This window comes from Ovis canadensis, chromosome 3 (genome assembly GCF_042477335.2).
Source record: "Ovis canadensis isolate MfBH-ARS-UI-01 breed Bighorn chromosome 3, ARS-UI_OviCan_v2, whole genome shotgun sequence".
NCBI classification, from domain to species: domain Eukaryota; kingdom Metazoa; phylum Chordata; class Mammalia; order Artiodactyla; family Bovidae; genus Ovis; species Ovis canadensis.
This window is the reverse complement of record NC_091247.1, coordinates 5,156,659-5,184,556: the sequence shown is the minus strand read 5'-3', so window position 1 is coordinate 5,184,556 and position 27,898 is coordinate 5,156,659. Positions and strand designations below refer to the sequence as shown.

The window sequence follows — 27,898 nt, the reverse complement described above, 5'->3', positions numbered from 1 at the left end:
GAGAGGCAGGGGCATCCACCTGCACACGGCCTCGTGCGTCAGGGGGTTAGGGGCCACCGTGGCACAGACAGACCTGGAAACCACCCGAGGCCAGTGGTGCTGGGGGAGGCTGTGATCCAAAGGCACCACTGGGCTTCAGGCTCCTCGTGTGCAAAATGGGAAGACTAATGCCTGCTCTGGGTGGGCTAAGGAGGCTTGTGGGGGTGCTCGGGGAGAATATTTGTGGAAGCATTTCATAAAATTAAGGGAATAGCAGATTCTGACTAAGCAACCTTGGCCCAGAGCCCACACTTTCTGTATACCAGGAACAGTGAAAGCTTGTGTGTACAGTCAAGGTGAGAAGGAAGACAGCGTGTGATGCCACTCAGGACAGGGCCCGGCACAGAAGACCCACGGGAAGTTGTGGGGGAATCCGAATCTCTTCCTGTCTACCTGAGCTGCAGCTTCCCAGGTAACATCCTGGGAACAATGAGACTATACACAGAAACACTAAGTTGTAAGAGAGTTAGTAAGTCATAGTTAAGGATGACGGCAGATGACAGGCTATGGTAAGATATCTCCAACAGAGTCAGCTACGCTCACACCCTGGCAGGCAGACCCCCAACACCTCCAGTCCTGACTGTGGGCCTCCATGTTTGAGCTCACTCTGGATCATGCAGGTGACAGGGCACGGAAACTCCATCCTTCTTAAAGGGTGATGACCAAGAACCAGGCTGATGCTCTTCCTTGGGGGAGGATCTATACAGCTCCTTCCTAGAGGACAGTTTCTCAGCCACGGCGTGGGCATTTTAGGACAGATGATGCTTTGTTGTGGGGGTTGGGGGCGGTGCTGTCCTGTGCACTGCACAACGCCTACCAGCATCCCTGGCCTCTACCTACCAGACGCCAGGAGCACCTGCTTCAGTCTCCTGGTTGTGACAACCAAAACTGTCTCCAGACATTGCCAGCTGTGCCCTGGAGTCTGCAGGAACCCCCACTAAGGATAGGGTACTTGAACGTCACGTTTCCTCTATCATTTCTCTTGGAATAAAGAAGAAAGAGGGGTGGAAATGCCAAGAAGTGAGCGGCTGGAACAGTCTCCTATCAGAGATCACTAGCAAAACAGTGTTTAGTGTGTCATTTTGCTCTGGGCTCCCTGGATGGTGTCAGATGACAACTGACACTTTTCTTGGTGTTCCATATAAAACCCAGCTCCAAGGGGTTGCTAAACAGATTGTAATTTAAAAAAATAATAATTGTGGCACAGACCAAATCCTGCACTTTACTCCTCTCTCCAATCTGGAATTCAGATCAGTCTGGTAAACAACATACATTTCATTCTTGCTCTCTAGGTTCTTCTTGTTAACAGATGGGGCAGGAAAATGATTCAGGGGAAGGCTCTGGACTGAAAACCCTGATTTTCCCTACTTTTCACTCGTATCTTAAGATATTCTGCTGGTCAACACAAAAACAAGAGGAAGCACACTGCAAAATTCAACAACTATGTGTTTATGTAACAGGGCAGTGTTCGCTAGTGGTGTTAAATTGACAGCTGAGCTGTGACAACAGTTCTGTAAACTACACTGTGGACAGCTACTAAAGAATTGAGAATCTACTTATCTGACAGGCTTGTCTTTATTTTATCTCGCTGAGTTTAATTTTGTTTTTATGTTCAGTTATGTGTGGGGATTAGCATTAGGTTTTTTAGGTATTAAAAAATAAATTTTCATAAAAAGTAGACATAACATCAGAGTTTCGACTTGATGTCTGGTGGCCTGTGTTTCAATCTCTGGGTCACCGCTTTTTGTATGGCTTTGCTCCATAGCCCTAGTTTCCTTGTCTGCAAAATTTAAGTTTCCACCTCCCAGGGTTATAATGAGAATTAAGTAAGGGAATGAGTGAAAGCACTGAGCATGGGGCTAAGAAAAGGCTTGGTAAATGTTAGCAGGACACAAGGAATCTCTGGCTATGAGACACTGGTTCTGTGCTATCTCATCACGCTCAGGAGTCTCGCGAGACATTTAAAGAGACCATACACTTTACATGCCCTTCCTCTTCTCAACTGTCCAGAGCATCTTAGCAGCTCAAGGAAAGAACAGCTGGTCTTAAGAGATGAGACTCACCCGTTCCCCCCGAACCCGTTGGACCCAAGCAGCACACCCAAACCAGTCCCCGAATCCCCAAGCTTTCACCGTGGAGCACTGGGCTTGCTTTGCTCCAAAGACCACGAAGACCTGGATAAACTTTGACTTTTATCCATGGCTCCTTGGACTGTTTCCTGAACAATTAAGCCCACAGTTGCCACCCAACTGAACACAGTGATATTGCAACAGAATTTTTTTTTCCATCCCCAAAACCATGGGCCAGGATTCTGCAGTAGAAGGCAAGGCAAACCCAATTGTTCTTAGCATCACACTGACCTTCTGCCTTTGAGACCTGGAAGCCACAGCACTGGTGGACATAAACTCTACTGCCTGCTGCTCCAGATCCAAGGGGATAGGGTAGCCCTCTGGTAGAAATCTGTCTGTTGCCTCCTGGAAGAGAGGAAACCTGGATTCCTACAGAGCTTGAAATGGCCGTTTTAAGCTGAAGGGAAGGGGTTGATGAAAATCAACAGCTGTTGCAACACATCTGGCTTGACTGGCCCTGTCGAGGTTCCTGGTGTTTGAGGGCATCTTCAGCTGGGTTTCAAGGGTTTAGCAAGTTTCAGAGCGTGGACCCTGGAACCAAATGATGGATGTTCTGGACATCACAAATCTACGTGTGTGTGTCAGGGGGCAACATGGGCCTCTCTAGGGGCATGGAGGCTGCGTCCTGGGGTGTGAATGTGATGCTCTGAGCTGTGTTAAATGCCCAGAGGATGACATCTGGAAAAGAACTGTTCTAGCCAACCGATCTGGACTCTTATTAATGGGAGAAACACTCACCCATCCTAAAGGTTTCTATTTCACAAGGACATGGCAGGCCCCAGCTGGAACCGTGGAGCGCTACAGGAAAGGCGCTCTGTACTGAAAGCTCAGTCCCCAGGGCATGAACTCAGAAACAGCACAAACACATTGCTCAAAGCAGGTGAAGGCCAGGAGAAACACCTGGAGTCAGCTTACTTTGTTCATGGGCTTCTCTGAAATCTTCACAGACACCTCGGCTGGTTTTCCCTTCTTTGATGGCGTCCTCTTGATTTTGGGCGAGTGGAATTTGTCCTTCAGCTTCATGGTGAAGGAGGAGAGATGAGAACGCTGAGAGTCTGAAAACAGAGGAGGTACTGACTGTTAGAGGCAGAGTGGAAGAAGCCGTGGTTCATTTGCCTCCTGTGGAAATGAGTGTTGTCCTCTGGCGAATCTTTCCCTTTCACTGTTTGAGGTTACAGAGAAAAGGAAACATGGATCCATTCAAATTCTTTTTGCGTGTACCTTTCAATTTTTGCAATTGCCTTCTAAGTTAAAGTGAAAGCGGTCAAAATGGGTGTGGAAAACAAACACGCAAATACTTCCATGAGCCCCTATAGAGTTCATCTGATGATCCGACCAACGTCCAAGGGAACTGGCTAAGATGAAAGGACACCACGGTGGAACCGCAGAAGGGCTGGACATGAGAACTGGGAATGAAGGACCTTTTGAGTGGACCTTCTCATTGTCTGGTTAGGGAACTGCAACAAGTGACATGCGTCAGGCCTCAGAGCCGTCAGTGGAGACTGAAGTAGAACTAAGGTGTTCAAAACCCTCAGGGACACAGTGAAAGACAACTTGGTTTCTCAACAAAATCAGGAACAAGATAAGGGTGTCCATTGTGGTCCCTGTTACTCAATTTTGTACTCCAACACAAGCCATCCAGATTGGAAAGATAAAACTATCTACAGATGACATAATTTTGTATACGGAAAAATCCGAAGCAATCCACTAAGAAACTAGTACTAACAAATTTAGTAGGCTCACAGGATACAAGATGATATACAAAATAAACAAGGTCACAGACAAGAATCAATTCTATTTCTACACGATAGCAAGGAACATTCAAAACAAATGTAAGAAGCGTCCATTCACAATCATCAAAATGAATAAAACACACAGGCGTAAAACTACATTTAAGTGATGTACTGATATGCTACACCATGGATGAATCCCAGAAACATGATGCTAAGTGAAAGAAGCCAGTCATGAAAGACCACATATTGTATAATTCCTTTTATCTGCAATGTCCAGAACTGGCAAAAGTCTAGAGACAGAAAGTATTAATAGATGAGAGGTTGCCTAAGACTAAAGGGAGCAGAGAGGGATGGAGAGCGGCTGCTGGTGACTAAGAGGTTTCTTTTGGTGGGGGAGAAGTGTTCTAAAATTAGAATCTGGTGATCGTTACACAATCCAGTGAATTACTATTAAAAAAACTTTGAATTCTACACTTTAAAGGAGGCACGTAGTCAGATATGTGAATTCTATCTCAATGAAGCTGTTGGAAAAAAAAAAAAACCCAACGAGCAGCCTTCCTTTATTTACCACAGCACTTTCCAGGGTTTGAAACCATCTTATTATTTATGTGTTTATCTCCTAACAAGAACACACTCGCTGAAGACTGTACCTGCCCTGCTCAAGCCTGCGTCTCCAGTGCTAACACTGTACGTAGCCCAGAGAAGATGCTCGGGAAACATTAATTCAACAAATGAACAAATCGACCAAAGAAAAAATACCCCACAAAAATCACTCCTTCTTTGGCTAATGTCAGAAATTTATAGAAAATACTTGAAAATGGTTGACAATTAGGGAGAACATGATTCTATGCAATGGAAAAAGAAGTACGTGTATTTAAAAAATAAAAAAAATACAGTCCCTTTCAATTTTCTCAGCAATTCAGAGCTAAAAAGACCAGAAAACCTTTCCAAATAAATGACACAGCACCTCTATTATAGGCGTGTCACTGTGTCTCCTAGCGCTGGGCTTATCAGGGGCCAAGGCTCGATCCTCTCGTCAAAGACCTTCAGGCTGCGGGCAGGATCAGATACAGGATTCGCCCTTGCAGTTATCTAGGAGCCCCCTGCACCCTGGACGAGAGAGAGGAGCCAGGCCTGACCTTCGTTCACGAGGGCAGTCAAACCAAACCCGGCCTCGCAGCTGTCTGTCCACCAGCCAGAGCTGCAGGAAGCCCTTCTTAGGGACCAGCGTGGCCACAAATCCACAGAGGGCTGGGTGCGCCTCTCTCCTCAGCTGGAGCTGCTCAACGCGGAGCTCCGGGGCTCTGGGTACCAGTCCTCGCGGGCAGTGCCAGCCCTGGGATTCACAGCAGCCCAGCAGATGGTGTGACTGCTCCAGCTCCCCTCCTCTTCCCCACCCAAGCAGGGGGGCCCACACACAGTTTATACTTGCTTCTTTACAACTTCGGTAATTCACAGGGTAGTTAAAAGGCTGGGCAGTTGTAGTCAGACTGTTTTGAGTCAACAGACTTCAGCAGCACCTCTGAAGTCTCCAGTTTTGTCTGATAACATTATTCTACCTGAGACATCTGATGTGGTGTAGGTTAAATGAGATGCTGGCTGTAGTAACGCAGGAAGGTGCTCGTCCACGCGCGGGGCACATGGCACCTGCTCAGTGCCGGGAGCTTTACCTAACTGTGTGATGTGGACTGGCTGCAGGTCGGCCTGGGACTCTTTGCAGCACTGAACGTGTGATTCAGGATCCCAGGGAATGGCAGGCCTCACACACGCCCCTCTCTTCTCCCTTTAGTGCGGAGCGAAAGTCTCAACCCGGCCGGAGCCCGCTGGTCTCTGCCCCTCTTTCAGGCTGCTCTTCTTGCTGCCCCCACCTGCTCCTTAGAACGCTAGCCTCAGCATCCCCAATGTCACAGCATATCTTTCTCCAGACAGGTTCCCAAGTCAGATGCTAGGGTGTGACTTCTACCCTGGTGAGTAAGACCGAAAGCAGGGCAAGAGAAGCAGACACAAATGGGGAAGTACAGGCAGGATGCGTGGTTTCTTTGGTGGTCAAAGATCTTCAGAGACACAGACTGGGCAAGCCAGCTTCCGCCTCCTCCAGTCTGCTGCCCTGAGTAGCTATTACACACGGGTAGGCATGGGGCTGAGCAATGGCCAGTTTCACTCTCTCCCATCAGGACCAGGGCAGAACCAGGGTAGGCAAATGGTGTGGAGGCCCCTCCAGCCCCCGATTATGACCGAGCGGCCAGGTAAGGACACCTTCGCCAGAGAGCAGCCATAGCCGCCGAGGAAGTACACGGCGACAGGCTCTGGCTGTCCCAGGGCAGCTGGGAATCCACATCAGCACATAAAGAAAGTGCGTATCTACCAATAAGTCTCCCTCTGCGGAGTACTTAAGAGCCGCAGACAGCCACCTCTAGCACAAGATGCGATAAATCAAGTGGAAAGAGCAGGTTCTTTGTCATGACAACCAACCTCCTCAAGTTTGGAAATCAAGGGCAGAACAAACTAGGACAGGCTTCGACTTGGAGGCCGCTTTTCGTCTCTTCCTTGAAACAACAGCTTAGCAACAAAGCCTTTAGCGCAGGTTTCAGGAGATTTGGAAGGTCACTCAAACTACGCGCCTGAGAGCAGATAAAGCACCGTGACGACCAGTGACGGCAGAGGGGGGCACAGAGGTGGCGGCTACGTTAGGGTGACCCTCCCAGCCTGCTACACACAGGCATGTGCGTGCATGCACACCTGCACACACTTCCCGAGCCCTCCTCACGCCCCTCATGTGGGTCGCTCATCTCGGGCCGGGGGCAGTGCCAAAGAGACGGCCACGCGACTGCAGAGCTTCAGGGAGCTTCACTGACCACTCTTCCACTTCTCACTCGGGAAGTTACACTTCGGGTTTGGTGAATGTGTGTGCTTAGAGATTTTCTAGCACTGAAATTAAAACAGAATTTTGAAAGATTTCATACATGAGTCTGTACACTTTACAGAGAAGGAATGAAATCTATGCATCCAGTGACCTCACCCACCAAACGGAACTCCCGGCAATGACGGACACGTTCCCTGTCCACACCGCCCAACATGACAGCCACCTGAGGTTACCAAGCACTTGGAATGTGCCTTGTGTGACCAAGAAACTGAGTTTTTATTGGAATGTAGAGAAACAGCCGCGAGAGGCTGGCGGCTGCCCCACCGGACAGCGGGGCTCAAGAAGCAGAACGCTGGCAACCCCAGCACCCCCTCCACACGCCCGTCGTGATGGTGTCTTCCTGCCCGACAATGGGTAGCTGGGATCCTGAATTGTGTGCTCATCACACCTTACTTTTTATGCTAGTTTAGATCTGTAAGTAGAGTAGGTTTGTGAAGCCAACTTAAGTGACATTATACTGTGACTACTCCTCTGTTCTTGCTGTCTCACTCGGTGGCAGGTCTGACATTTAACCAGGTGGCGTGTACGGAAGTGCTCTCGCTTTCGGTCCTGTGCAGTCCCTCTCTTCTGCCACGCCGCTTTTGCTGGTCCACTCTCCTGTCAGTGAACGCTGGGTCATTTCTGGTGTGTTTGCTTCTATTAACAGCACTGCTCTGACCTTTCTCGTACATGCCTCCTGGAACACCCGCGAGAGCCTCTGTGGCAAGAGCTGCTGGACTAGAGTACACACCACACCTCACTTGAGGGCTGCGGCCAAGCGACCTCCAGGGGGTCTGGGCCTCTCTGCGGCCCCACAAGCACAGCCAAGCGCCCGCCTCCCCCCCTGCAGCGCCACAGCCACCAGGACCTGGGCTTGCCAGACCTGCACACCTTGTGAGAGGGCCACACCTAACCAAGGAAACGAACGTCCCCCTGCATGTGGAAGAGCCACAGCTGGAGTGTCTTACTGTGGTCTATCAAATTTGCTGGAACAACCTTGAAGGTCGCGGACAGAACTTAAGAAAACACACCCTCAGCCACTGCTCGTGTATGTGTGTGCTTGGTCGTGTCCGACTCTTGCGACCCTGTGGACTGTAGCCCGCCAGGCTCCTCTCCATGGGATTTTCCCGGCAAGAAAATCCCAAGGAGGGGGTTGCCATTCCTCCTTCCTCCAGGGGATCTTCTTGACCCAGGGATCAAACCTGCCTCTCCTGCATTGCAGGCAGGTTCTTGACTGCTGAGCTACTAGGGAAGCCCAACTACTGCTCGGTACGGCATTTACACCAAGGAGGGTCAAGAACTCCCAATGACAAACCTGTGAGTCATTTCTTCCAGAGGAAGAACGCTTACATGATCTCACAGTCAATTTCCGCAGAGACAGCGTGACGTGATGGAGAGCAGCGCTGCCCTGAGGGGCCGCCACGAGCTGCAGGCGGGCTGCGAGACAGACGCCCTTCTCCATCCAGAGGGAGACTGAAGGAGAGGCACGCAGCCTGTTCCCGGAATCACATCTCAACCCAAACCAAAAGCACACCAGGGCCAAACCAGCTTCTTCCAAGCAGTCTGCCAGGCGTCACTGTATCATTCTTGAGCTTTCAATGTACCCCTTGGCCATACTGAACGGCTGTCTCCTTGCTGCTGACAAATGCACTTGCCCAGTGGCCTTTCAGACGTCATCTGTAGCAGCTGGGACCCCAACTTAGCAGCGTCCCTGTCAGGGCTTAAGTCCGCCTCGCATTGGGGAGTCTATATAGAACCACAGAGGACCACACAAGGTCTAATCTGCACCGTGCGAGGTCCATCCAGGACCACAAAGTCAGGGTCAGTGTCGATGACACTTTGAGGCGGCTCCAAGATCATACAGCCAACCCTGAGAGGCATGGCGGCAGCTCCCCCTCACGTGATGGCACAGGGCGCAGAGCTGGGCACCAGGGAGCACCCCCGCTCGTCCCACACACAAGCCCGGGCAGCACATGTGTGCTCCCAGCACCCATACCCCTGGTTCCCAGATGGGTTGAAAGGACAACCAGAGGGGAGAAGTACACGAGGACATTAGGAAGAACCATTTTAAACGTGAGGATTTCACATTTTTAAGAGGTCTTCCTGCTAATCTAGAATCGTACAGACTGACTGCACAGGCAAAGACGCACGTGAGAGTGAGCGGGTCATGGGCACAGCCGGCAGGACGGGGGCTCTGGAGTCAGGCAGCTGGTGCTTTAACTCGCGCTCGGCCTCTGCGCTGAGGGCTCCTCGCCTGTAGAGCCAGCATAACCGCAGGACCCACCTGCCCGGGTTGCTGTGAGGGTTAAATGTGATCCTGCATGTCAAGCATTTAGCAGAGGACCTGATACACAGCAGACGCTCAGTCCACAGCACCCACTGGCTGTTATGTGATAACACCGCCAATGCTCTGCCAACGTGCAGCATGGCAAAGGCTAAAAATAATCAGCCTGGCAGAGCGCAAAGTAACCTGATGTTTTATTTTTTCCAACAATTTCATAGTAAAAGATCCTCTTTCTTACGTAACCTAGGATTATTCATGTTCAAACACTGGGAAAATAATTGCTGGAGTGCCGCAACACCACAGGCTCTTATGACATGAGAATCTGTTCACATGACCCTCCGGGTTAGGAAGCCAACAGATAGCTGTGATGTTGCTTAGGGTACTAATGGAAATAGCAAGCATCTCCTTTTTCCTTTTATCAGTGACAAAACTAAGACCACCTCATTCTAAAAATCTGAGCACTGCAAAAATATATAACACAGAAGGTGAAAATCCCTCATAACTCCCCGTCTCTGTCATACAGAGCTGAAGTATTTTTGTGACTGGCTTTTTCAGCTGGGTGATATGCTGTGGGCATTTTTCCACATGAGCACAGTTAATGCATGAATAATGTCCTGATGGAAGGCAAACCACAACACGGTCAGACGGTCTCCTGACCGAAGGTTCCCAACTCCTGTTCTTCCAACAACAGCACAGGAAGAAACACCCTCCCGTTGAGTACCTGCCTGAGACCGGCTCCTAGAAAAGGCACTGCCAGGCCAGAGGGCATAAGCACTGGACACCTGCCAGGATGCTGCCCAGCTGCCCTGAGCTGGGTGCAGGCCCTCAGGGGCTATGCCGAGGAGCGAGACCAGGGGTGCAGGCAGGAGATCGGGCCTGGGCCCCCCGCCCCCAGCAGGCCTCACTGCAGATCTGACAGAGCTACCGGTTCTGCTTTACTTGTGTAACTGTCAGGATTAAAAACCGACTTGGAAATGAACAGACACTTCGCAAGAGATGAAATCCAAATGGCCAACAAACAGACGATAAGGTGCTCAGTCCCAATGGTCATCAGGAGACAGTAAATTAAAACCATATAGCAACGCTGCGACCTACACACTAGGATGGATACAAAGAGAAAGGCGCAGACACCCCACGCTGGGGAGGGTGAAGAGCACGGGGCCCCCTCCCCTCCACGGCTGCAGGGACGAGGCCGGACGGGCACCGGGCGCTCGCTTCCCTGAGGCCGAAGGCTAAGGCTTCCTCACTTTGGAACCTGGCACTTAGCCCCAAGACTGGCACACAGTGAAAGTGAATAAACGATTGCTCAGTTCAGTTGCTCAGTCGTGTCCGACTCTTTGCAACCCCATGAATCGCAGCACGCCAGGCCTCCCTGTCCATCTCCAACACAAAGACAGGAGAATCAAGGACTGAACTCTGCAACAGCTGGCACCTACTGTACTCCACCAACACCAGACAGTAGTGTCTGCTTAGCGGTGTCGACGGGATGGTCTATGCCGATTTTCAACGGAATTGTCTGAGGAACACCAACACACGAGTCAGACACAACTGACTCGTGTCAGCTGAGTCAGAGACAACCAACAGCTTTCTCTGCTGTGCTGGTTCGGCGTGGGTCACCTGGGCTGAGAGAATCCTGTTCAAGCTACTTCCAGGGAGAAGTGAGAGAAAAAGCAGACGTGTCGCTCTCCCCCTCGAGGTCTCCAGAGGACAACAGATCCTCCAACAGAAACACAAGAGCCACATGTGGTTTCAAATTAAATTATCCACAATGTTATAATTTCAATATACAACTAAATAAAAATTATCAGGCAAGACATTCTACCCTTCTCTTTCTTTCATACTGAGTCTTCAGAACGTGGTCTCTTGCTGGACCAGACACTTTTCCAGCACCCTCTGCAGCTGGAGGCCCTGGGAACGGCTGGCCCTCCCCATCCCTGTGAGGAGGGCTGGTCCACTGGCCTCCTGACAGGAGGCACCTTGGGCAGGCTGGATTCAAGGAATGTGCCCTGAGGTGCACTTGCTGAAGGACTGACTGTGAGGGGCCCTCTCACCCCTAGGCTTGGGTGTTCCAGACTCTGAGGCCCTCTGCCCACATGGAGGGACTGCAGGATCTCACTGAAGCCCCCATCTGGCACAGGGCCAGAAAGCCTACGGAAACTCACTGTGCAAGTTAAGAGGAGCAGGGCAGAGGAGGAAGACCTTCAACAGAAGACATTTCTGACAACCGCAGCTTCCCAGCAACGCAGGCTGGTTATCTCTGGCAGCAGGGAGCAAGGACAGACATACATGGTGGCAGTGACATCATGTCCTCTGCTTTGAAATGTGGGCAACAGGAGAGACACGGACCACCACACGGCCAAGGGCAGCCCTGTGAACTTACTCCCACACCACCCGCAGCTCTGACATAAGTGAAACCCCTCAACGTGTGCAGCTGTGAGTTAGCTAGCTGCCCACTGGGGCCTCACTGTTCTCATCTGTAAAATGAGAATAATGGTCCTTGTCTCACCTCTCGAGGCTGTTATGAGGATGTGATAAGTACTCCATGTAAGGTCCCTTAGCACAGTACTGACACCTAGTAAACATCAGATAAACGTCATCTGCTGTTCCCAAATGTTCTGAGATAAATTTCACCACTCTGAATGGGCAATTACTATTTTTCCAACACAGCAGATTTTACAAAATTAATTAATGCCCATACCGCTGTGGCATGTGGAACCACCCCAACCAGAGAAACCCACTCCCCCTGTGGTGAAAGTGTGAAGTCTTAACCACTGGCCCACTAGGGAAGTCTGTTCTAACACAGCAGAATTTTTAAATGGAGGAGATAACTCACTGAGTTATCTTATGACTGAGTATTTTTCTACATGTGTGATTTACTTTAATTTTAAAAAGCTGTATTCAAAGAAAAAAAGTAGAGCAGAGATGAGAAGAGGAGCTGGATTCTTGGCGACATCGGCTGAACTGTTAGATAGTTTTATTTGTCTGAGGCTCAACTTCCAGCAACTTGGGGGTGGGGTGGGTGGGTAAAGAGGCGAATTCAGTAACTAAGTGTCCTTCAGGACTTCAACAGAAACCACAGCCTCCACCAGGTAAACTTGTGCATGTGAAACAGCCTGGAGAGGACATTCTGAGGTGGGGGGGCCCTGCCAGCGATCTGTCAGAGAGGGAGCTGAACAGTTTCCCCCATACCTACTCCGATTATTAAAAAAAAGGTCAAATAATGGATGATATCCCACGAGATGAGAGATTTAGAGCTGCTTCCCTCCCCGGAGCCCAACATCAGCAGCTGGTGCATTTAAACACCCTCCTGGAAGCTGGGTGATCATCACATTAACTCAGGGAGGAACAAGTTCTCAGCACCACTTGGCAGACGCGGAGACCAGGTCCCAGGGGCCTGACCCCTGCCCCTACCCCCAGAACACGCACACACGCATCACAGACAAGGCTACTGCAGCCCTAACTCGTACTGAGAACCACTCAAGGTCAGCCTGTCCCCAGGGTCGCCAAGTACCAAGGAAGAATTTCTTTTCTATGACTGACTATTTATTTGGAATTGACTCTGAGATTCTTAAAGCCACAGGCTTCAGAGACTTCCAGAGGCGTAAATGAGTCATTTCTCCAGAGTATGTGACTTCTAGAGAAGACAGAAGGGAGAGGGAGAGTAAACAGGTCAGCACGCCAGGCCGAGAGCAGGCTGGCCAAAGCCCATCACACCATCAGCATTCCGGCTGCACCCAGCCGTGGGTCCACCCTCACCTCTGTTCTTTAGGTGGAGCTGTTTGGAGCAGCCTCTGTCCCTCAGAGGAACTTGCGTATTAGGACTGGAGCCAGTTCAGGATTCAACAAGGCTCCTCAAGGGCCGCAGAGCCTACCGTGCGGCTCTGTGTGGCCTGCCCGGCAGCCCGAGCAGGGGTCAGCAGTGGGGGCACGGGCCCATTGCGGGGACGGGAGCACCTGCAGGCGCCCGGGCCGCGACAGACGGCGGCTCTCCTCCCGCCCCCTGCTGCTCCAGGCCCTGCTCAGGGACCCCCCAGAAACGTACGACATGTCAGGCCACCCTCTGGACTTCCATAGGAAACACATTTTCACTTGTCAGTGAGCACGTGTTCCTTTTTTCAGCTTCGCAGACAACAAGAGAAGGAGCTGGGAGACACAAGTGCCTGTGGCTTGGGACGCTGCAGGAATCGCTTGCTGGCAAATACAGAAGAAAGCACAGGGACAGGGTCCCCTGGAATGCCGCCTTCCGTCTCCATCACTGCAGAGAGACAGGGTGCCATCAGAGGGTGCGGGGCAGGCCCAAAGGCCTCCTCCTTCAGCTGCTCACCCGCTTGTCACACACATTTACACGCCGAGGAGCAGGACCCCCTCCGCCCCTCCAGAAAGCCCCCAGCCTCAGGCTCAGTGCGGCCAGCGAGCAGCCCTGGGATGGAGACACACCCAGTACAGGCAAGGCCCTTCGGGCCGCTCAGAGCCCGCTTGGGGGGCGGGCGGGGCGCAGCTCCCGGTGCCAGCAGGAGTGCCTCGGCACCCGGGGCCCCTGTGTAACCACCCAGTGGGCTCCTCAGGTGCACCTCTCTCCTACAGGCTTCGGACATTTCACATGGGAACCGACGGAAGACATCAGAGGCAGCAAACAGGGGGCTGGTTTGGAAGAGGCCTCAGAGACCTCTGAGGGGTGCCGAGGGACCTGAACATGCCCACGTCTCCGAAGGCGCCCTTCCAGCTGCCTGGGCGCGAAGCAGAGGAGAAGGTCATCACCCTCACCCCCTGGGGGCAGTGCCTTTTCTCTAGAACCTAAGAGGCACTGGGACGAGCACCTCGTGACAGACCCGCCCCCTGCTCCCGTCCCCCAGGCTGCGTCCAGGGCTCTGTTCCCACAAGAAGGTCGATCATGTCCGTTCATATACACATGGGGAAAAAAGCCAGACCCTACTCTGCTCCACATGTTCCAAATCAAGCTCAGATCAACCCCAGCCTCTGGGGGTGGGGACCAAGGTGGTCCCGGCTACCCCGCCTCAGAGGCCCCGCTGCCAAGTGAGGGATGGGAAGCGTGGGCGCCAGCAAGGATCCCGGTCCTGACAGACGCCGCTGAGGCCTGGGAACTGCTCTCCCGCCAGCCTAGAGCCCAGGCCTCCCGAACAAAGGTGGTCCAGGGTCCCTCCTCAGCAGCGGCTGGAAAAGTATTAACTGCTTCCAGTCATTTCTCTTCCTCAGGGGACAACTTAAGCACAGCAGGTAAAAATGCGAAGAAGCCTAGAACAGAAGACAGTTCCAGCGCTTGGGACACGCCCCCACCCTCTGCTTGTGAGCCATGGCAGCTGCAGATGGTCTCACTGCCCACTGGAGGCTCTGAGTGGCCTTGATAATCTGAAGTCAGGGTGGTCTAGTCAAAGCCAGAATTTCATCAACTCAGAGCCTGAAATCCAACCCAGTCTGTGTCTGGTCTAATGTACGGGTGCCCGTGTGCAGGGACTGTAAACACCAGGGAGGGTGGCAGCAGCCGCCGGGTCCATTTCCTGCAGTCGGAGTGTGTGCATGGTGGAGGCGCTCCACGGAGGATCCTCCAGGGTGGGAGACGGAGGCTGAGGAACAAGGGAAAGACTAGACGTGGTCCTAGAGCAGCTTCACGGCCTCCAAACTCAGAGAGAAGTAAGACCCCTCAGGACAGCCCGGATGAAGCAGAGCCCGGGTTCAGAGGCAGGCGGGCGCGTGTGCCCGTGGGGCACAAGCTGGTGCCCATGGGTGCAGGGCCCCGTGCTCGCCAGTGCGCACCGCTCTCCACCACACCCTCCCCACCCTCGCCCCCCCGCCCCCCACCCGGCTTCCGACTCAGCGTGGGCTCCTCTTCCTCTTTTTTTAAGCCAGAGCCTAGCAAATAACGCTGTTTATTAGATGTATTCACAGCTTTGATCACCAGGAAAGCAAGTCACCACAAGAGCAGCAGAAAAGACTTTCAGGCCAGCCAGTTCCGCTTGAAAAAGTGATTCACACCCTCTGGAAGAGACCAGGACTCAGGCAGCTCACTTGGAGCATCGCATCAAAGGGCTCCTGGCCATGCCAGCTCTTGAGTAAGATGCCCTTGGTGAGGGTCCTGGGCATGGTTTCTTAGCCCAAGTCATACACACTGGCTCTTTCCTCTTGGGAGGCAGGATTATGGGTGGAAGTGACACACTGTTTTTAACCAACAGCTACTGATGAACTCGTATTTCAGTGATTGCTGGAGTTGCCAACATTTGGCTAGAAAGTGCTGCAAGGGGATTTTCTGAAATCAAGAAGGCTTCCCAGTTCTCACGGAAGTTATACCTTTATGGTCTGTGATAAATAACAGATGGCCTCACAATATGTACTTTTAAAGACAGCTCTTCAGTGGCGCCGGCCCCTTCCCTGGATCTTGGACGCAGCCAAACGACATTCCTCTCTCCCCAAATTCTCTCTCTTACTCAGAACTCTACCAACCCTACCCCACCCTAGTGAGTGCCTTTAGGGAAACTCCAGTTGTCTCATTCTAGAATCCTCAAGGCAGGAGACAGTGTGCATTCTTTGAGATGGACTCTCATCTTCCCCTGTCCTCCCTCAGCAGCCGTATCCTTGAAGTCTCCTAGAACTGAAGCTCTTTTTAAAGGACCAAATCTTTGCACAGGAGGCAGCTTCCTGCCAATTGTCTGCAGGCCTCTATCTTGGCAGCCTGGGAGGAAGAGCACACACAGGCCGTATGGGGAGGAGAAGGCAGAGACCTGTGGTCTCAAAGTCAGCTGTTCGCAAGCAAGACTCACTTTTCCGCCGAAACCAGGCTGAACACCGAGTCCAGGCCCTGGCCCTGTGCACAGCGCAGTCCTCCCACAGCCAGATGCTGGGCATTTGGTCCCACAGCGGGTCTGTGGTTTAACAGGAACGGAGGCCCTGCCCTTGAGTAGTTTACAAGCGAACAAGGAAGTACAGCCATACACGCAGGGCTCCAACACACAGCAGAGAGAGACAACTGCTGAAGAGACAAGGGGTTTACTTCCTAAGAGACCCACGCAACTCTGAGGAAGGAAGCCCTGGAGTTGTAAGCCTAGAAGACATGCACACTTCAGTGTGAAAAGTGCAAAGGGATGAGGGCTGACCTGGGTGTGAGAGGAACTGAGTAAGCCCTGGCCACACGGGGTGGGAGGGCAGACACGTGGCCGATCCCTCCTGCTGACGATTACTCAGGTCACAACCCATTGGGAGGTCCCCAAACCAATTTCCTGGATGAAAGCATAAAATGTGATACAAACCATCTGAGGCCACTGCAGACAGTAAGGCTAAATGCTTCTTGAGACTTATTTCAGTTATGACCAACTTGAGATGCTGAAGATCCCACTCCCTGGGGAGCCCGGGGCAGGAAAACTCTCTAACTAGGACAGAGAGAAGCTATGGCTCGGGGTCCTGTATGGGCCATCGAGACCACAAAGCTAGTCTGGACCAGACATAGCCAGGACTGTGGCTGAGCTCCCCGACCGAGGTCTGGGACTAAGAACCAGGCACCGGGGCAGCGCCAACAGGTGCGTCACTTCTGACGTGGAGGGGTCAGCAGTGCGCAGGCTTTTCTGACCACCTGGCACAGTAAGAAGCATCTTACTTTGTGATCAAGTACACAGAGTATATAAAAAACCCGAATGTCTTCAATTTTCTCTCACTTTTCAATCCCCTGAGGTGATTCTCAGTCTCCCGAGAGTGAAGAATTGGGGGGAGGACAGTGGGGCAGACGGTGGCACTTCCCTGGCCTGAAGCTGCTCAGAAGGTGGGCTCTGCACCCAGCCCTGACCTCGTGGGGGCAGGCCCTCTAGGGAAGGGACCCAGGGGCTAGGGCTCAGCCAGTCCTCCAGGTAACGCTGCAGCATGCTCAAGTTTGAGAAGCACGGCGTTTGAGGATGAAGATCTGGGGGAAAACAGTGAAGCTGTTAAGAAACTCCAAATCGTGGGCCAAAGAATGCGAGGGGTGGACAGCAAGCCCAGCAGGGCCAAGTGCACACAGGAAGTGACACAGGCAGGTGGACCCCTGACTCTGACAGAAGGGGAGGGTCTCATCTCAGAACATGCCTCAGGACAAGCCCCTCCGGATGGGAACAAAGATTGATAAACGCTGTATCAACACTGGCGCAGCCTTGAAGCCTAGGGGAGGGGCCCGACCACCAGTCTCAGCTGACGAATCCCAACCAGCTCTCCCAAGCAAGCAGCTCGGGCTGAGCCAGGTCTCCTTGGCTGCACGGCGAGTCAGAGCACGAGCAAGCCAATGAACACAACGGGAGCAGCCACACGCAGAGCTCTTGGGAAAGCATGTTCCACCCAGAACTGGTGGACCACAGCGATCCTTCGTTGCTCTTCCTTCCGTTAATAATGCCGTGGTTCCTGACAGGGGGCATTTACTTTGGCGGATGTCTCTCTGCCCTCAAGTAAACTGTTCTAAGACACTGATTCTCAAGAGGGTAGAGAGGTGGGCCGAAGACAGGGTACTGGTCTAAAAAGGTATAAACAAGACACCTACACACACCTGCACTTGCAGTTAGAAGCAAGCTGAAAGGAGACAGGCTGGGGTGTCTGAGTGACAGTCAGGGCTGGGGTGACAGGCCCCCACGCTGCTCAGCCCTTGAGGCTGGAGGTCAGGTCTTCACTCCACACTGCCCCTGCCCGTGAATGCATTGTTTCTCTCATGGAAAGTGAAGGATCTTTAGTCTCTAAAGTGCAGGCACATTTTAAGTTGAAAGCCGCATTTTACATTTAAGATGGGAAACCTCCTATTTCCCGGAGAGCAAGGAAAGGGATGTGCCCAGGACCAGCCTCCCCAAACACAGATCATCCCAATGTGACACCAAGCGGGGTGCTCCCATCACCCAGGCTCTGTGTCTCCAAAAACCCGCGCCGTGGAGTGAAGGGGACGGGAGAAAGTCTGGTGGTGTTCAACCAAAGCTCCCGAGAGCCACCAAGTGACTGCAGAGGAACACACATCGCTTCATTTCCTGCAGGACGTGTGGGTCCATCATTTAGCCATCATGACTTAAATCTCCTAAAAGACAGCTTTTGTTCTGCAACTGGTGTCTGCCAGCCACGACGTCCTCAGAACTAAGCACTGTAGTACAAATACACAGCTTCCAAAAAACTCGTGGATATGTTTGCAAACTGTGCAAAAATCAGTGGACTGAATCTGTAAATGGGTCTACACGCTGCAGAAGGTTTGGCACATTTTTAAGGCCACCTTTTCAAATGTTTTTGGTTCCAACTTTCTTTACAAACTGAAACACCACCACAGAGAAGGGGTCAAAATAGATTTAGTTTCTTTGCAATAACAGTATTTTTGTCCTCTTTGTGGTAGAGACTGAGAATAGTGTTTTTAAATTTCTCATCAAAACAAAAATACTAGCATGGAACTGTGTGTCCTGAACTGCTCAGCCTTCAGCCGAGCAGTACGGGGCTCCCACGTTATCTCCAACATTCATTTTCCGACATTCATTTCTGAGGTGGTGAGCCAAAACCAACCATGCAGAGGCCAGTTCTGGAATGCTGAACCAGGCAGCCTCTTCCATCCAATCTCACGGCGCACTGCTCAGCTTTAAAACTGATCTACTTAGAGAAGCCCGCCGCATAGAGCTCAGCTCACACCTCTGCACAGTACAACTGGCCCTGGGCCAGCTCTCCACAGCCCGAGAGGCCGCCCTCTGGGCCTCTGCCCAGGGACGAAGACTCTGGAGCTCCACACGTGGGTCAGGAAACACTTCTCTCCTGCGTCATGTCCCCCTTCTAGGGCCTGAGCCATGTGGGGCCCGTGGCACTAATGCGGCTCTGCTGGCTCGGGCATGGCCGGAGCTTGGAGAGGTGCAAACTGACGGCAGCCATCTGGTGAGGGTTAACGTCCCCCAACACGGCCCCTGCTGCTCCCGCTGTAAGGCCCCAAGCCAAAGACAGTGCCCTCAAAGTGAGGTCCAGCCTGAGCTGGCTGCCGGCAGACCCTCAGCCTACCCCCTCGCTCCTCTTCAGAGGGAGAGGAGCCCCGTGGAGACGATGACTGTGCGAGGGGAACATGGCACAGAGAGCTTTTCAAACCCTGACTCCTCGAGGCCAGGGGTGCAGCGGTATCAAACAGGGCACGAGTGCCGGAGGGGAACGGGGACGGGCAATCTGAGACACCGCTACAAGGGTGACAAGTGCTACAAAAGCCGGGCCCAAACCCCGAGCCACTTAGCGGAAGGCAGAGAATGAGGGCACCTCGGCCTGGGTCTCCCAGAGGTGGACTGAGGCAGGGTTCAGGTGCGAGCGGTTTCTGTGGGAGGTGCAGGCGACAAGGGTGGAAGACGGAGAAGCAGAGGGCGTCATGGAAAGGTGCACATCAAAGCCCGCTCTCACGGTAGGCAGCCACGCGCAATGGACACGAACTTCAGCACGCTCCAGGAGGAAGTGGAGGACAGTGGAGCGAGGCGCACTGCAGTCCATGGGGTGGCAAAGCGTCGGGACTTAGTGACCGAACAACAATCACAACCACGTTCAATCCTGCAAGGAATGCGCTTTACACCGAAGCCTGAAAGATTCACTGCAGTTGGCCAGGTTTTCCTTTTCTTTCTGGGGAGAAGTGCTCCTGGGAGAGGGCAGGGCATGTTTAGAAGGCCAGGGTCGGCAGGGTCAAGGTGAATCAGGAGACCCGACAGAAAGTCAGTACGGAGAGATGGGTCCTGCCGGATCAGGGAGCCTGAAGCCCCTGAGGCTGCTGGGAAATTCCCAGCAGGTGACGCAGCAGAGGGCTCAGCGCGTGCTTTCTTCACTTGCTACAGAAGCTAAAAGATGGTCCCCAACAGGGTGAGATACCAGCCACCCTGAGGCCACCTTCCTTTCCACGAAGAGATTCATTACCAAGGGACGGGCGGTCTTGCTATCTAGACAAAGTGAATTCCCCCAACCCTGTCTTAACACAAATTGCCACCGGGCAAAATCCAAGTCTGCAACAAGGCCGACCTGTCCGTAGGCCGCGGAGACCACAGGACGTGGGAGCAAACAGGAACTGAAGGCAGCTGTTAACCCAACCCGTTTCACACCACATTCGCTTAAAATAGCCCAGAGTTTACTGAGTACTCACTATGCCAGAAATTAATGTAAAAACCACTTTATAGATGAAGAAGCTAAGGCTCAGAGAAAATAACTAGGCCCAAAGTCACTCAGTGACTGGGGAAGTGGCCTGAACTCAGACTCTGCTCACTTTGCAGCCAGCTGACTCAACCATGACACCAAAGTGTCCTCCTTAAGCATTATCAGTGACTGAGTCTTTCTGAGTGGGAAGCTACTAGGAAGAAGGTGGCAGGGTGATGGAAAATGAAAAAGTGTGCACAGGAAACACCTTCCATAACCTCTTTCTGCCCAAACTGAATAGCTTCTGCTTCAAGCCTGGCTGCCTGTCAGACATCATTACCTATCCCAGCCAAAGGAGGCAGAGAAGGGCTGTGCGTCAGAGAGCCCTGGAGCTCCGAGGTCCATCCAGAGTGCTCCTCCAGAAAAGGGAGCCTTCCCACACTGTTGATGGGAATGTAAGTCGGCATAGCCACTGTGGAAAACAGTCTGGAGGGTCCTCAAACAACTGAAAAGGAGAGTTGCTGTATGATCCAGGAACACCACTCCAGGACACAGGTCCGAACAAAACGGTTTGAGACGATACATGCGCTCCTATGTTCACAGCAGCAACATGTAATATCCTATCAAACCCTGTACATGACTTATTCACAACAGCTAAGACCCGGAAACAACCTAAACGCCCATCGCCAGGTGAACGGACAAAAAGATGCGGTGCCCGCACAACAGAACGTTACCCGGCCATAAAAAGAGTAAGGTGACGCCACCTACAGCAACGAAGACGGTTCCGCAGATGATCACACTGCGTCCAGAAACAGAAAGACAAATACCATCTCTGTCTACACATCTGTGGAATCTAAAATATGACCCCAGTGAACTTACCTATGAAACAGAAACAGACTCCCAGGCATAGAGAAGAGAAAGAGACCTGTGGTTGCCAAGGAGGAGGGGGTGGGGGAGGGATGGACTGAGAGCTTGAAGTTAACAGATGCAAACTACCATACATAGGATGGATAAACAACAAGGTCCTACTGTACAGCACAGAGAACGATACTCAACATCCTGTGATAAACCATAATAGCAAAGAATATGAAAAAGACTGTACAGAAAAAGATAAGTGTGTAACTGAATCACTTCAGCAGAAATCAACACAACACTGTAAGTCAACTTTATATTATAATTTAAAATTTACAAAATTATTCTTAAAATAATTCAAATTTTTGTAATTTAATAAATTACAAAAAAAGTGCCCCACTATTCCAACTTCAGTACCAACCACACAGTGTAGAAATCACCTGTGTGGGTGGCCAACTTTCCCGGAGGCAGGGTCCCATCCACAACTGACCGGGCACCAGGGCTGTGCTAACATCTCTCAGACACTCAAGAGACATTAAGGACACAGCCGGTAATGACGCGAGGCCTCTCCTCAGCTCCCAAACAAACGGCCCCTTTGATGGGCACCTGCCACAGGCACTTTTGCAAGAGTAACTAACAAATATCTGGAACAACATCTCTTGGCCTCTGGTTCTACCCAGAGTTGTCCTTCTTCCTAAGAAAGACACTGGGGAATGTGGTCGCCAGAGCGGTCTGCCGATTCAGAGGCGCCGGAGTGCGTCTCTCTCTCCTGGGCGTCAGAAGCGGGGAGAAGGGCTTGGCTTTCATGCCAGCTCTGCCGCTAATTAGTTTTCTCAGTGGGGTAAAAGGCGCAGCTTCTTCAAATCTCTTGTCTCCTCTGGAAAACAAGGGCAATCCGCCTAGATAATGGTTCTCAAAAGCGGGCCCTGACCCACCAGGCACAGCAGCCACGCCCACGGAGTCGGGGCTCTGGGAGTGGGCTCAGCAGTGCGCTTTAGCTGCCTTCCACGGGATCCTGATGCTCACCGAGTCTGAGAACCACAGGCGCAGCTGATTCCCCTTCCTTCTTCACTGCTTTATAAGACCACTCTTCTTTACCCTTTTCCCACCTGCCAAGCTACGGACTTCATGGATCCAAAACACGCTCACAGAGCATCTACTGTGTGCTAGGGGCCGCCTGGGGAGCAAGACCAAGTGCACTCTGGGGCGGGCAAGCAGGCAGGTGAGCAGGCTCTACGGCGTGCATGGTGGATGTGCACAGGGCTTCTTCCCGGTACTGTGCTGGATCAGCAGCACAACCCTATTTTCCAGCAACTTTCCTCTTTAACCACAATCTTCCTCCAAAACTGACTACGCTTTAAAAAATGAAGTGTTGTGCATACAAGCAGAGATGCAAGGTGCCAGCAAATAAAATGTTACTGTATGGCTACTGAGGAAAGAACTGGATTATGTCATGTCCAACTACAAAATAAGCACAGGAAATCCAGGGGAAAATTTCTTGAAGGATAGAAAAGAGTAACAGAGATAACATTTCTTCCCTCCTAAAACTCTTTTAGTGACTCACAGTGTTTACAAGTCTTTGTTTTATTTTAGGCACAAATAAACACCAAGTGGCATTTTTAGCAGTCCATTTTGCTTCAGGAGGTATAGCAGGAAATGCAAAAACAAAGACAAAAGCTGAAATGCTCTACCCTAAGGGGAAAGACGAAACCCAACTACCATAACACTAAAAACAACTAAAATAAGCTTCTTCCCTTACGCCTAGTCGAAGTCGCTCAGTCGTGTCTGACTCTTTGTGACCCCATGGACTCTACAGTTCATGGAATTCTTGAGGCCAGGATGCTGGAGTGGGTAGCTGTTCCCTTCTCCAGGGGATCTTCCCAACCAAGGGATCGAACCCAGGTCTCTCACATTGCAGACGGATTCTTTACCAGCTGAGCCACAAGGGAAGACCCCACCTTAAGCCTAAGGGTCCTGCTAAAAGCATGTGCCAGGAGCTCTTTTTCCTTTCCTCTTGGTCCAAGGGAACAGGGAGGTGGAATGACACCTGGTCAGAAGGCAGACAAACAGCCCAGATGCTGCAGAGCTCGTCTTCAACACTGGCTGTACCAAGCCCACAGATGCGCTCCAGGAGGCCTACTCAATCGAATTACATCACAGGATTTGACCCCAGAGCAGAAGCAGAAGTCAGAGATCTTACGCAGGGTGTGCCACGGGCCTACAAGCTCTCCTCTCCATTAGTTAAAACCTGTACCTAATAATTAACAGCCACTGCTGCTTCTACGCAGAAGTAGGAACAAAGCAACTCTTCCCAGGCAGGTATTTATTTAGGCAACACTAAACACGTAACTAATAAGACAGTTTAAAAGAGAACATACTCAAAAGCTTGGAACACAGTATTTTCTGTGACTGAGCCGAGATCATCTGGTTCTTAAATCTCCTAGCAGCCAAGGTAAAAAGGCAAAAAAGCTGGGTTAGCTTTGGACCATCCAGAGAAAATCAACCAGCTCAACAGACGAGGGGTCCTTTTCCTGGTACAACATTCTAGAAAGAATTTTAAAGGGGATGTAAAGGAGCACCGTGAATTGAGTCTTCAGTCTTGGATTTACAAGATCTACAATGCTCCTCATACTACCACTTAATATCTGCTGTCTATTAAAAAATCAATAACCCAATAACTTTCTGTTGGTGAAGACACTTCTGAGGAATGTAAGCTACTAACACAGCCTGGTGTGTTGCTTTCAGGAGCTCCAGCTTAATACAGAAATAACCTTAAAAACCTTAATGGAAACGGGCTCTTTCCTCACCTATTTTTGGCAGAAATGAGATGGCAGTCCGAGGCCTACCCTCAGCGCGGTCCCAGGCCTGATGACTAAGGCCTGCCCCAGGACTCTCAGCACTCCCAGGGCGAGCTGGGACTCTGGGTGAAAAGAAACCCAATCAGAAGGTGCCATCTGCAGGCCAGCCCCCACGGAGGCTGGGGGAGGAGAACCTGCACCCACTTCCTCCTCTGAGCAGCTCTCTTCAAAGCGCCCCACATTCAGGCAGGCGGCCAAGGTGACACAGTGGGGCTGGACGTTTGGCTTTACCACTGTCCCCCATTTTTGGTAGGTGAAGCAGACAGGTCTGGAAGGACAGGAGCAGGGCAAAGAGGGCAGCAGGCATAAGATGGGTCCAGACGTCGGGGGTCCTTCAGATGGGGGAACAGCACTGGCAGAAAAGAGTGGACATGAAAACGGCCCAAGTGTGGGGAGTGGGAACCCCACTGAGGCTCAAGGGGCAGTCGGGCCCAAACCTCACCCCTGGACAAGAAGGGGGCACGCAGGCAGTGGTATGAAGGATGGATGGATCGTGGCGCCCTGGAAGCTGAGGTGGACTCCAGGGAGGACATGCCCGAGGTCAGCCCGTGCGAAGTGTCCATCCCTTCCACCGTGACCACAGCAATATCCTGAGCAGGACGTCTCTTATTGGGGTCCTGCCAGAAATACCTTGTTAGACCACATAAATGACTGCAGGACCACTTTTGGATTTGCCGGGTGAGGCAAGAAGAGGATTGGAGACAAAGCTCACTGGGCTGAGCCCAGACATGCCCTCAGGAGGCGAACTGCTTCTGGGGTCGTGTGATCGGCCTGCTTTTCCGGACCACCTGAGGAGGAGAGCAGCGGGAGGAGCCCTCGGGCTGAAGTCTGGTGGTAACCAGGCAGGGACAAGGCTGCGGTCAAGCCTGGCTCCACCACTAAGTAGCTCTGAAAACCTGGACGTTAGTTTAACATCCTTGCTAGCAAAAGGGAGACAAGCAATAGCACCCCCTGCAAAGGGTTACTGTTAAAAAGGAAAGAATATGTATTCACGTATGAGAGAATTAAACTCTCTTACACAAGTAACCACATCCCTAGGGGTCCCACAACTTCTGGCCTCTTTGGCTAGGGGAAAACAACAGCAAACACCAAGTGAAATTTTAGCGTCTATTTCGCCTCGGGAGGTATTACACACAGGAAATGCAAAAGCTAGAACAAACGGCGAAATGCTGTGCCCTAAGAGGGAAGGCCTCCTAGAGCTCCTCTGCCTTTATATTTAAAAACAGCGGGGAGGGGCTTCCCTGGTGACTCAGCGGTTAAGAATCTGCCTGCCAACGCAGGGGACACCAGTTTGATCCCTGAGCCAGGAAGATCCCACGTGCTGCATGGCAACTGACCCCCTTGCACCGCAACTACTGAGCCTGCGCTCCGGAGCCCAGGAGCTGCGACTACCGGGCGCTCGAGCCCGTGCTCCACAAAGAGAGAAGTTGCCACACCACAGTGGGGAGCAGCTGTGCTCTCCGTAACTAAAGCAAGCCTGCACGGCGGTGAAGACTCAGCACAGCCATAAACAAGCCTTAAAAAAAAAAAGCAAGCAAGCAAGCAGGGGGAAATACTACACAAACACATCTGTTTACTTGACACATATGCAAATCTTTCTGAACCACCTGAGTGTCACACATCAGTGGGTCCCTGAAATACTCCAGTGAGCAGTTCTTGAGAACAGGGATATACTCCACATCACTGCAGCGCAGGGACCAGCTTCATGCAATTTAACACAGATACAACACTGTTATCTAAGTCACTATTCCCAATTCTGTCAAGTGACCCAATAACTTAAGGACAACTTCTGAGAAAGGAAAAAACCGGCTGCAGATTCCCAGGACTCGCCTGGATTTTTATAATGCTAAGTATGAACCAATAAAAAGTGGTGTAAACGCCTATGTTCTGTAGTATAATGGCTTTCTATTGCTGTATAACCAAAGGCATGCACATAGATTAGTGTGCAGTTTCTGCTGGTCGGGGTCCAGGCACCGCTCAGATGGGCCCTCTGCCAAGGCTGCAGTCAAGGTGCGGGCAGGGTTGATGTCTCGTCTGGAGGTCTGACCAGGGAAGGGTCTGTGTCCGGTCTCCCTCAGGCAGCGGGCAGAAGTAGTTTCCCTGCAGCCACGGACTAAGGGCCGCAGCTCCGGCTGAGTGCAGGCTGGAGGCCACCCTCAGCTCCTTGACACACACGGCCTCTGACTTCTCCAAAGCTCGCAAGGGAAGATGTCTCTAGTCTGCCTTAGAAAGACAGTCTCCTGTAACAGGGACACCCCACGCCTCTGCTACATTCTCTCGGTTAGAAGTGAGTTGCAGGGCCATTCACACTTAAGGATTAGACAAAACGTGTGAGCACCAGGAGACAATCATGAGGGCCACCTGAGGGTCTGTCTGCCACATGCTTATAGCCCCTATACAATTATAAAATCAAATTAAATTTATAATTCAAAACATTTATGTTAACAACACTGGTTTAACACCTGGGCAATGGTTTCTTAGCAATGGTTTCTTAACGCGTCACCAGCTACAATGTGAACACGGTATGGAAAGGCGGGGTGGTGGTCTGGGTTCAAGACGCTTAACCAGGTCAAGACGCCGCCGCCTGCTTAACACTGTTCTCCACTGAAATCAAGCTGACATCATTTTAGGGCTTCCCCGGGGGCTCAGTGGTAAAGAATCCGCCTGCTAAGGCAGGAGACACAGGTTCGATCCCAGGAGACGCAGCCGCTGAGCCTGTGTGCCGTGACTGCTAAGGCCCGTGAGCCCCAGAGCCTGTGCTCTGCACCAGGAGGTGCCACAGCAACGAGAAGCCAGCACGCCACGAGAGGGGAGCCCCTGCTCTCCGCAACGCCACGAGAGGGGAGGCCCTGCTCTCCGCAGCTAGAGAGAAGCCTGCACAGCAACGGAGACCCAGCACACCAAAAAGAAACAGACAGACAGAGAGCTCTGAAAAAGACGACATCGTTTCGGCTTTTCAGGTAGTAGCAGCGCATCATCTGCACGGCGAGTCGACCTGCTCTCTAACTGGCCCACCACAGCTGAAGCACAAAGAGCAAATGAGGGGCCCCATTAAGCTCAGATGGATTCACTTACTTGCACTTGAGAAACAGAGAGGGGAGGGAGGAGGGAAAAGGAGAGGGTTAGTGTTTTAGGCAACCACTCTCCATTTCTGCCACGAGCTAAAGACCCCAGGGGCAAGCAAGACCCGAGAGGCCAAACGACAGTCTCTGAAGCTCCTCCACGCCTTCCGCGGTGTGAACGCCTCACCTCACCGACGGGGTCCTGGTATTTAAGGGTGACAGTGCTCTCTTTGCCGACCACGGTGCCCAAACGCAAAATGAGCCTCTCCGTTTGCTCTAAAGCAGGGCCAGCAAACTTCTTCTTTAACGGGCAAGAGAGTTGAGTAGTTCCCATTTTGTGGGGCATACAGTCTGTTACACTACTAGACTCTGCCATCCTCACGGGAAAGCAGCACAGATGACGTGAAAAAGAACGGGCGTGGCTGTGCCCACGAAACTGTTCACACAAACAGGGAGCCACGAGGACTGGACCCCAGAGGTTTGCACACCTCTGGCCTAAAGCGACAGACAGCGTTCTAGATCCATGCGCAAAGTTCAGCTCACTTTGCTGGCCTCCTACAGGGATTCTCAAGGGTAACTTGGCTACGCACGATTGCTGTTTTCTGTTCTTTTGTTCAGATGCAACTCCTCTGTCTGTGTGAGATGCAAGCCCACTGCATAGCAGCACCAGCGCCCAGAACCGCCACAGCGGCCCTGAAATCAAAGCCAAGCCACCGCCCAGACTGTCTACACACAGCAGCTCGGCTCCTGCGGTAAAGCAATGGCTGCTTGCTGACCTCCCTAGACCTCCAGAACAGGGGGCTGAGTCAGAGCTCCTCTGCACTGCAGGGCGAGGCGACCTCCCCTCTCCTCCTCTAGGCAGCAAGAGGGGCCTCTGCTCAGTGCAGGACACACTCGAAGTTCTCAGTCACATTCGCTGAATGAAGTAAAACGCCAGAGCCCACGATATGCCTCCTCAGCCCC

General features: G+C 51.9%; 1 protein-coding gene across 14 annotated transcripts in view; it reads right to left on the bottom strand.

Annotated features, from left to right (window-relative positions):
- Positions 1-27,898, bottom strand: part of RAPGEF1 (Rap guanine nucleotide exchange factor 1) — a 136,446-nt gene that overhangs the window by 62,909 nt on the left and 45,639 nt on the right. For 9 of the 14 annotated variants that reach the window (XM_069582133.1, XM_069582143.1, XM_069582140.1 and 6 more), the window contains exons 2-3: positions 3,084-3,223; positions 2,400-2,513 (exon numbers count right to left, since the gene is read on the bottom strand). In XM_069582133.1, coding sequence (XP_069438234.1) covers positions 2,400-2,513; positions 3,084-3,223 — 254 coding nt within the window. Of the gene's footprint in view, positions 1-2,399; positions 2,700-3,083; positions 3,224-27,898 lie in introns of all 14 variants that reach the window. The other 5 variants (XM_069582136.1, XM_069582144.1, XM_069582135.1 and 2 more) reach the window with 2 other exon arrangements.